General features: G+C 56.1%; 1 protein-coding gene across 1 annotated transcript; it reads right to left on the bottom strand.

The window, feature by feature from the left end:
* Positions 1-4,253: 4,253 nt before the first annotated feature.
* Positions 4,254-7,372, bottom strand: C1QC (complement C1q C chain). The gene is made up of 3 exons (XM_059137446.1): positions 7,213-7,372; positions 6,711-6,904; positions 4,254-5,098 (listed from the first exon to the last, which is right to left on the bottom strand). The coding sequence occupies exons 2-3, from the start codon at positions 6,889-6,891 to the stop codon at positions 4,542-4,544; spliced, it is 738 nt and encodes a 245-aa protein (XP_058993429.1). The 5' UTR covers positions 6,892-6,904; positions 7,213-7,372; the 3' UTR covers positions 4,254-4,541.
* Positions 7,373-10,552: the final 3,180 nt, after the last annotated feature.

The raw sequence follows: 10,552 nt of genomic DNA, 5'->3' as shown, positions 1-10,552 counted from the left end.
CTCTACTCTTGGCCCACCCAGGCAGTTTCAGGTCCCGTTTCTGCAATCTGGAGGGCTTTACTGTAAATGGGGAGGGTGGTTGGCCGGTTTGGTTTCACCAGCTCAGCAGTTGTTGGGAACAGGCTGTGCTGGGAGAATGGCCACAACCGGTGGCTTGCGTGCCAAGGTCCCCCAGCCTTGCGATCCCCTCCGGCAGACATGGGCGTTCCTCCCTGACATGAGAACATGGCTGGCCTGGGGCCTGAGCACTGGATTTGGAGTCAGAAACCGTGACTCATTTTCTGGCTCTGTCACTCATCAGTGAATTTGATTCCTGAGGTCTCGAAAGGGGGCCAAAATATTCTCCACCAAGAGGACCCAGGGGAGCCCCAATTTCCTCTGCTAGATGATGGGACTATAAGGACACCTGTGCTGTAGACAGCACAGGGCACTGGGGGGCTCATTTGCGATCATGGAAGAGAAAGCAGAGGATAAACTAGAAAGAACAGGGTACGTGTTAATTGCTAAGATCACGCATGTCTCAGGCTTCCCTTTTCTGGGTGCATCTTCTCTGTCTTCTTCCCGTTCTATACTTCCGCTCTTGCCCCGTTCTCAGAAAATTATCTAATCATGAATTTTGAATGTGGTCATTATTTATTGAGAGCCCTTCCTTCTGCTTACAGTAGGGCTCGAAGCCGGTGACCATGATGGGCATAGGCAGGGGTTTAACTGCTTGTTGATCCTGGAATCACACCAGGTCCGGGCTGGACACGAGCTTGGAGGTCACCTAGCTCATTCCCCTCACCTTCCATATGGGAAAACTGAGGCTCAGAGGGGAGAAAGTCGTCGCTGAACAAATGTCTATCACGAGCCTCCCTGTGCTAGGTGCTGGAGATGGTCACAAGCAGATCAGCTGTGTCTCCTGTCCCCAGGGAGAGCTCCTTCTACTGGGGGAGACCGGTTTAAGCATGGAATGATGCAGTGGTCTCACGGCCTCTGTGATAAGTGTTAGAGAAAAGAGGGGACTAGGAGCGCCTGGGTGGCTCAGTCCATTGAGTGTCGGACTCGGTTTTGGCTCAGTGTGTGATCTCATGGGTCCTGGGGTCAAACCCGGTGCCTGGCTCCTGCTCAGCAGGGCGCTGGTTTCTCTCCTTATTTCTCTGCCTCTGCCTCTCTGCACACACTCTCCTCTCTAAAATAAATAAATAAATCTTAAAAAAAAAAAAAAAGGAAAGGAAAAGGAAAAAGAAAAGATTGCTGCAGCCCACGCCTCATACAAGTGGCAGCTGCGGGACTCAGAGCCAGCCGTCCCCGATGCCAGGGTCTCAGCCTGTTTGCTGATGCTGCATCTGAGGCAACGTGATGCCTCTCGCAGCGGTGGGTGCCCCTTGTGGGGACAGGTACCTCTCTCTGGGACGGGGGCCCCTCTCTGGGATGGGTGCCCCTCGCAGAGACAGGTGTCCCTCTCTGGGACGGGTCCTCCTCACTGGGATGGGTGCCCCTCACTGGGAGGGGTGCCCCTCACAGGGATGGGTACCCCTCATGTGGACAGGTGTCCCTCACAAGGATGGATGCCCCTCCTAGTGATAGGTGCTCAGCTAGATCAGGAGCTGCCACAGGTCAGGAGAGTCCTACTTGACATCTGTGTTTGGAGACAGAACATCTTTGAGCTTGTGGATGTTAACTGATGGAAATTAATGGTTACCTGCAGTGGGTATTAGGGAAAGAAGAAACTAGTTTGGTAAAACCAAAGGGTCTCTGGGATTGGCCAGCTATAGACTCAAAGGGACTGAGCCTGGATGAGGAGGGAAGGCATTGGATTCTGAGCTGGGAGAAGGGTAGAGCTCTGTACCACCTAGTCTCTGTGCCTATGAAATTGTAAATTCATAGATTGCAAGTCTAGGTTTCTTCTGAACCCTAGGGTTCTTCTAGGGCCCCCAAGGGCCACCTGGCCTTGGGCTTCTAATTCTTCGGTGGCTGTTGGCAATGAGAGAACATGAGCTTGAACTTGGAGTTCAAGGAGACAGCTGAAGACTAAGAGCAGGAGGCAGCAGGGAGGGGAGGACAGAAAGGGCTTAGGAGTCATCCTCCCCCAAGTTTGAATCCCAGCTTTGCTTTGGTCTAGCCATGTGGCCTCAGGCACATTTACTGGCCTCAGTTTCCCCATATGTGAATGGAAGGCATGGGTTGTGGGGGGCCATTGAGGTAACCTGGCATGTCTAGGGCCCAGCCTTCTGTAGGTCCCACATGGGAACCCAGGGGCCGTGTTATATATACGAAGAGAAGAATGAATTCTTGGAGGCTGGGTGCATGGGCGCCATGCCTGGATCAGGGATCAGGAGCAGAGGGGTCTCTGGGCCTCGGCCCCTGAGTAGGAGTCAGCTGGTGTCTGTACCTGTAAAACTCCGCCTCACATCCCTGACACAGAGGGAATGATCCCTACCAAGTGTGGCAGCAGAGACGTACAATTCCTCAAGTTTCCGCGGTCTAAGAGGGATTCCTTGAGGCTTGGGGTGTCTTTGTCTTCTTTATAAAGTTTTTGTTTATTTATTTTGTTCAAGGGGAAAAGCCGCGGGAGAGGGAGAGAGAGAACCTCAAGCAGACTCAAGCCGTGCCTTGGGGCATCCTCTTCTCGTTCTGGTCCCACTCCCCTCCCCTTGCCTGCCCCCCTTCGAAGCCCTCGCCGGGTTCCGCTCAGCCCAGCAGACAAGCTGGCATTTTCAAAGGCCCTTCTCTCATGACAAAGCGAGAACAACAAGGAAACAATTATGGAAAATAAAAACGGCACAATAGTTGTCATTTCCAAAGCACAGGTTTCTGATCTGACACTGTGGCCTACATAAATGGTGTATTGATTTTTTAAACAAAAGAGAAATGAGAAGAAAGTTGTATCACTTGAGGCGTTGCTAGGCGGACTGCTAAGTGGCTGATGGAGGAGAGCCGTGAGGGGAGTGGCCCCGTGACCTGGCCCTGGCCCTGCCAGAAGCACCCCGTGACCCAGCCGGGGTTCCTGGGCTCTTGCCTCTGTTCCCACTCTGTGTGTTTGTGTGTGCGTGTGTACGTGTGTGTGTGTGTGTATACATGCATGACTTTCTTGTGCCACCGGATTTGGGAACATAGGTTCTAAAAAGTCACCTAATTTGTGATCCAAGGCTCTGGAGGGCACTGCGGAGACACAGAAGGGAGAATCAGGGAAGGCTTCGTGGAGGAGGTGATTTTTATGTTGAACCCTGACAGCTGAGTGTGTATCCGCCAGGTGGACGGAGGGCTAGTGTGCGAGCGGGGCGGGGGGCATGGCACCCAACAACATGGCAAAGGCAGGAGGGTGTGGAATGGCTCCTTTCATGAACAAAAGAGCCAAAATTGGTGGTGTTGGTTGTGGGCCTTAGCCATTGTTCTGACACCCCCTGCTGGGTGGGTCAATGTCCCTGTGAGCCCCGGGGGGCCTTGTGGAAGCAAGCTGAGATCCCAGCCGGGCCGGGTAGGTTCTCCTTGGGACTAGGTGGGCTCTAACGCTGGACGGGCAGTCTGCCCAGGAAAGTTACACTTTTTATCTTTTTTGAACTTGAACTATCAACCCTTCTCATGGTCACCACAGGGAAAGTGCTGTGACTAGAATCTGGCCTCCTGGTCCTCCAGCAAGGATTGTGACATCCGGGTCCAACCATCAGGAGCCTTGTGGGGGCAGCCTACCGGCCTGGGGACAGCAGTGGTGTTCGCAGAGCTCCTGGGGGCTGCCAGACTTTGTCGGTTACTTGGGGTGAATCAGACAAATGGGGGGACAGATTCTCTCTTACTGGCTTGTGCCCATCTCACTCATACACTTACTCTGCTTTTAGTCACTCATTTACCCACTATTTAATCATTCATTCGCCCCAACTAACTCATTAATTCGGCACAAATTCACTGCCCATCTGCTCTTGGTCTACATTGGGCTTACCTGAGCCCAAACCCCTCCTGTGACAGGCGCAGCCACAATTCCGCATGGGTCTGGGAATTCGAACACGGCTGTTTACCCGTGAGCATGGACAGCTTTAATGACAGGAGCACCTCTCACCCAAACAAGTGACAGCAGATGGCCCATTGAGGACCTCTGGCGGCCTTCAATCACACTCTCCCAAATGGCCACGGGATGCTGAGTGCCAACCTTTACTGAGCACCAGCTAGATGCTCTGTCTAAATCTAGAGCCCACAGATGGCGGCGGCAGGTGCAAAGCTGAGGATGAAGAGGCCGCTTCTTGGAGAACTTGGCAGTGAGAAGCCTGAGACTTGCATATTTATCAACTTATTTATTTATTTATATATCTCCTTGCCTTTCCCAAGACTTGGGGTTGGGGGGGGGGGCAAAAAACATTGACAGTATTAGAAGGTGTTGGTTAAGTCTCAAAGCAGTGACTCCTGAAGGAGCTCAGAGGAGAGAGAAAACGTGGGGCAGGGGGTCAGGGCGGGCTTCCTGGAAGAGGAGTCCATCAGGTAGGGAGAATGGCCTGAGCACAGTGGTTTTTTTTCGGGGAAGCTCAGGGAGGCGGGGTGGCCCTGGGGCTGGAGCCAGCCTGACCGCCCTAGTCGGGAAAGAGCAGGAAGCCGGAGAAGACGCTGTCGGAGCCTTCGGTGCCCACCATGCCGTTGTAGTCATTGACTGCCAGCCATACCTGCTCCCCTACCTGCAGCCGCAGCAGCACGCTGCCCGAGCTGACCTGCTTGCTGTTGGACATGTGGTCACAGAAGGTGGTCACCTTGGTACCACTGCGGTACAGGTGCACGCACAGGTTGGCCGTCTGCGACGTGTGGTACACAAAGTAGTAAAGCCCCGGGACTTTGCAGGTGAACTTGCCGGTGCTCGTGTCGTAATCCCCCTGTGGATTGGTGATGACTGTGTTGAACTTGACCAGGCTGTTGGGCCTGGGGTACTCAGCCGTCTGCCGTGTGACTGTGAACACGGACTGGTGCTTCTGCTTGTATCTACCCTCCTCGCCCGGCTCCCCTGGGGGTCCCATGAGGCCGGGAACCCCGGGAATCCCAGAGGTTCCCATGGGGCCATTTTTCCCAGGAAAGCCAGGTGTGCCGGGTTCTCCCTTCTGACCCTTGGGTCCTCGTGTTCCCGGGATAGCTGGGATTCCTGGGGAGAGAGCAGGTGGGAAGGAAGTGATGGGACAGGGAACAGGGATCCCGAGGAAGGATCAGATCCCAGAGAGCCACTGGGAGCTTGGAGCGGGAGCGTGCGAGAGCCGGGCACCGCACAGGAAGTGCTCGGGAAGGTCAGCTCCTGGTGAGGCCTGGAGGCACTGCAGGGCCCTGTCTCATCCTTCAGGACAGCTTCCAGCAACTGTTTGGGAGGGGGCAGACGTGCTGGGGGAGGGGCCTGACAGGCAGTGGGGGGTGGTGGCCAAAGGCATGGCCTTTGGCATAGGACAAGATTCCGCTGTGTGACTTTGGGTAAGTTGCTCAGTCTCTCTGAACCTCAGCTTTAACATTTATAAAATGGCCGTATGGCACTTTAAAAAAGGATTTTGGCCGCAGTTTTCTCACTTGTAAAACAGAGTTAGCAATTTTACCTACTCCATAAGGTAGGCATATGCTGAGCATTTGGAACCATGCCTGGCATATAGTAGGAGCTCAATAATTGGGGACCGTCAGCCACCCAGGCCACAGGATGGCCAGAGATAGCCTTGTAGTATAAGTTCTTGAAAAAATGGCAGACCTGGGGGCTTCACTTGGCTCACCCTGAATCGAAGAATTCCTTCTGGATTGTTGGCAAAATTCCATTCTAGTGCCAGGAGGGAATGGCAGTGGAGAAAATCCAAGGACATTCCTTGTCCCTGGCCTGCCCACCCCCGCTTCTGCCGCCCCCCAGCACCTCCATCCAACCTCACCCCAGTCTCACCCATGCTGGCTCTACACACACCTGCATCCCAGATATGCACCTGCCCCAGAAGGCGCCCCCAGACTCCAGCACCTGCCCAGCACCCACACCGCCCCCCATGTCCTTAGCCCTCTTTGCTCATGCTAGCACTTGCCCATCATTCTGCAATCCCGACTTCTCCTCATGCCCCCAACTCCTTAGGATCCTAGGGAGGGAAGTGAGCACAGACCTCCCATAAAAGCAATGATGACAGCTGAACGTGCATAGCTTACGCGTCCCCGAGACCTTACCACGTGCATGGTCCTGTTTTACATTCCAACTTGTTTAATCATCCCAGCGCCCCCGGGGCCGCCTGTACTACTGTCTCCCCATTCGACAGATGAGGACACTGAGGCTCTTTGCACAAAGAAGTGGTAGGGCCATCTGTGCATTGTGGACACTCCCCATGTCCACTCCACCGGGTTCCCCAGCAACCCCCCCGCCCTGAGGTCCATGCTGCAGAGCAGGTGGTGGAGGGGTTGTAATCAAAGAGCACAACACTTTAGAATTTGCCAAAGGTCTCCGGGATCATCTCCTGTGATCCTCCCCCCACTTCCTGGGACGGGTGCTCTCATTCTCTCCTTGGTGTCAGATGAGACACTGAGGCACAAAATTGGGGAACAGGGGGACCGAGTCCTGGGGTCTGAGGAGAGATGGGTGACACCTGCCAGGAAAGCTGGCCTCTGCTCAGAGAGCTGGTGCAGCAGAGGATTGCACAGACGTGCTAGCAAGTGGCCATCGTCCTCCCCCCAGCTGTAGCCCCCGATGGACACTTGCCCGCTGCCCCCAGGCCTCCAGTGATGCCTCCCCAGCAGGCCGGCAGACTCACCTGGCTCACCCTTGGGCCCCGGCAGTCCATCGTAGCCGTCCTTCCCGGGGGCCCCTGGTAGGCCCGGCATCCCGGGGATCCCGTAGCAGCCTGTGCTGGCCTGGCCCCCAAGTGGCAGCACCAGCAGGAGCAGCAACAGGTTTAGTCCGAGGTGGGGCCGGGAACTGGACCCCATGTCCATCCTGGGGAAGGATCTGGGTAGGGAGAGAGCTGAGTTGGCCCCCGCCAGCCCCTCACCCACCCTCCTCACTCGCTTGTTCCCCGGGCCAGTTTTTCTCAGCCCTCCGGAGCCTACCTTCCTTCCCCAGGCCCCTTCCCTTGCCCCTTGAGGGCTGGGACCACAGGACGGATGGAGATGGGACCTCGTCTCTGCACCCAGGCCCTCAGCTCAGCAGCGATGGGGACCCTCCTTCCTTTCACCAATCAAGTTGTCCCCACGTTTCAGGGAGGCGGCAGGGGGAACTGCCAATTGCCCTCGCCTGAGCGGGGGTCCTGGCCTCACCTGGGTTGGCAGGATTCTGGTCTGGTCACAGAGATGTCCTTAGATCTGCTTCCGTTCTCCCGGGCGGGAAGATACCGTGTCAGAGTAGTCACATCAAGGAGGGCCCAGAGCAGGCTGGGCGGCCCCCTCCCCTCTGCTCACCCTGCTTCCAATCCCACATCCCCTTTCCCATAATTTTTCCTGACTCAGTACTTTCTTTTGGGTACTGAGTCTGGCTGACCGCAGCAATGCCCCTGTGTTCCCCACCCCAGGGTCATGCGTGTCTGAAATGAGGAAATGTCTACCCCACCCCGGGTCTGCTGGAGGGAGTGTGTGTGTGTGTGTGTGTGTGTGTGTGTGTGTGTGTGTTAGAGAGAGAGAGAAAGTCCTTACCAAAAATCACGTGCAACTGATTTCTTGGGGTCCAAAGCCTTGCTCTGACCCCTCTGCTTCGCTGCCCCAAGAAACAAACCTCGCATGCACTTGTGAAGTGGCAGGCCTTATTCTAGAATCTTCCGTTTGCCCCTCTCACTTGTTACACTTGGGGGTGGACACCAGGATGGGCAAGCCTCGATGGCAGGCAGCCTGCTGTGGTGGACAGAGTCAGTGGCCTCGGATGTCCTCCAGCCCTGCCACTGCCTTGCTCTGAGGCCCTCTGCAAACCACTCTAGGCTTCAGTCTTCTGGTCTGTATATTGGGGGGGGGGGGCAGGAGGGCGGGTCTAGGTTTTGCATGTGCGCACGTCTTCCTTTGCTGGGGCCCTTGATGACCCCTGCCTCCCTTGCCTCCATCTCCGGCACCCCTGCATCTGGTCTTGGAACCTGTGGTGGCTGCTGCAGGGTTGCTGGTTGGGGCCGGGCTCGCAGAGCTGGGAGAGGGCCCTCTCCTATCTTCCTGTTCTCCTCCTATGACATTCTGAGGAGGAGGGGCTGCTGAGCAGTTGAGGGGTCCCACCCTGACACTCCACCTATCCCCGGTGTCACTCGGGGTGAGGCCTTTGACCTCCCTGAGCATCCATTCCTCCTGCGTAAATGGGGGGTTCCAATAGCTCCCATGCAGGGCAGTGGTGAGGACCCAGCAGGACCCAGTGAGGCAAGCGCAATGCTTAGCCTGGTGCCAGGAGTGAGCGGGAGTTCACAGCTCTGCCCCTGCCCCAGCAAGTGACCTTAAGGGCCTTGGTCTCCTTTTCTGTCCCTACACCCTTTCGCCCAGGGCTGCAAAATGTGAGCTGAGGGCAAGGATGTGAATGAACTTGGCCCCGGAAGTCCCCAGCAGGTAGAGGGCTGGGAAGAGCAGAAAGGGTAGACATGACATTGCTGGGGAGACCCCATCTTCCATTCTCATCTTGTTTGCGCGGGTCCGTGTTGTCCAGCAGGTGGCAGCCTTGGCCCATGCTCAGCCTGCCCGGCCCCAGCGTCCAGGCCTTGCCGGGCTTGGCCTGAGCCTGTTCCCCTCCTTCGGGTGATCTGCCTCAGGCAGGGTGGGTGCGGGGGTGCGTCTAGGTGGGATTTAGGATAAGGGGCTGCCTGACCCTCCCTGCACTAGCCTGGTCTCTCCCACCACTTGCAGGGGCTGCACTCCGGACATCTTCGAGTCCCATTACAATGAGAGGAGCGCTCCACTCTGGGGTCAGCAGAGCCAGTTCACATCTCCGACCTGCCACTCTCTGGCAGTGTGACGGCGGGTAGGCATCTCCTGTCCCTGAGGCTCCGTGAGGAGGGGTTGCTGAGATCCGGTGTGTCTGTGGCTAGGAAATACCCAGCCCATCGTAGGTGCTCGATCTGCTTCATTTCCTGGAAGCGTATGTTCTGGGCCAGGAGGCAGGGAGCTGGGGCAGAGCAGAGGCCCGAAGCAGACAGAGGGGCCAGAGGAGACCAGCACAGCCCTGGGGCTACAGCGGGGTCACCCTCTCCTTCCTGACCCCCAGAAGCTGCAGGTGGGGCAGCCCTGGCCCAGGAGAGGGTCTCGGGAGTCTGTTCGAGGCCTGGGGGGAGGTACGGGTTTGTGGGGACTCCAGCTGCTCCTTGTGTCCGACAGTAGGTGGGAGACACCGATCCTGGGCCCCGGGGGCCGGCCGGTGGGAGTGTGAGCGCATGTGAGGGTCAGCGAGTGAGAGAATTGGGGCGGTGCTAAGGCACATGCGTGTTGGAGGATGAGGAGAGCGTGGCACGGGTGTGCCTGGGACACATGTGTCAAGGTTGTGTGTGTGTCTATGTGTGTGTGAGAGAGAGAAAGTGTGTGTGTGTATGTGTGCGTGTGTGTGTGTGTAAGAGTGTACTTTCGACAGTTTAGGAGGGGTACTTGGGTGTCTGAGGCACAGAGTGCCTGGGTAGGACAGCACAGATACCCCAAGTATGTCTGCGGGTGTGAAGGTTTCAACGAATGTGCATGTGTGGTGTGCAGATGTATGGTGTGTGTGCAGCGCAGGGCACAAATGGCTTTCTCTGGGGAAACACCCAGGGCATTAGACATCCTCAGAACCAAACTTCCAGCTACTTATTGTCTTCGCATTCAGAGGACAAGGTGGGGCTTCTTGCCTCTGAGCAGCTCTGCACAGGCTAAGTGGGACCCCGGGAATATGCACCATGGGCACCCCAGATCTTCTCAGTTCCAGCCAGCAGGGATGCCCAGCCCGGGAGGGAGGAAGCCCCAGCCTCTATGCTTCCCCGGGGCGGGGGGAAGCCCAGGGCAGGACTCAGGAACCTAGCTTCGGGGAAGACTGCTGGTTGCCCTTGGGCTAGTTGCTCCCCTTCTCTGAGTCTTGCCCATGTTTTGCTGGTTCAGCGTTGGAAATCAAGTGTCACCTGTCAGGCATGTGGCTGTGGAGGCTGGCAAGGGTCACCGTCGCACACACGCAGGCTTGGATACCGTTAAGTTCTGGGTTCAAATCCCAGGTCCTCCTCTTCAACACTGACCGTGGGCTTTATGTCCACCTCATGCCCCCAGCCTGCCTCACTATCTGGAAAGTAGGGTCGTGATACCCACCTCACTCCCCAGCCCTACAGATGAAACAAAATACAACAATGGCTCAAACTTCCGAAGCCCTGACTATGAAGCAGTCCCTGTTCTGCAATTTCCGTGTCTTAAGTCATTCAGTCCTCCTGACAAGGCTTTGAAGTAAGTGCCCTTGTTATTCCCATTTTACAGATAAAGAAACTGAGGTCACTCAAGTTATATCATATACATACGGTTGGCCAACTGGTAAGTGTTGGCCTAGGATTTGAACCCAGGCCGCTGAGGCTCCCAGGACCTCCTAAATACAGGTTGTAAAATACGAAATACAGGCTTGCCTTGTAAGCACTCAGCGATTGTCATTTCTGTGCTCCCTCCCAGTGCCCAGAACAGCATCGGAACCTCAGGC

The sequence above is a fragment of the Mustela lutreola genome, chromosome 10, assembly GCF_030435805.1.
Source record: "Mustela lutreola isolate mMusLut2 chromosome 10, mMusLut2.pri, whole genome shotgun sequence".
Taxonomy (NCBI): Eukaryota; Metazoa; Chordata; class Mammalia; order Carnivora; family Mustelidae; genus Mustela; species Mustela lutreola.
Note: the sequence above shows the minus strand (reverse complement) of the source record. Positions and strands in the feature narration are given on the sequence as shown.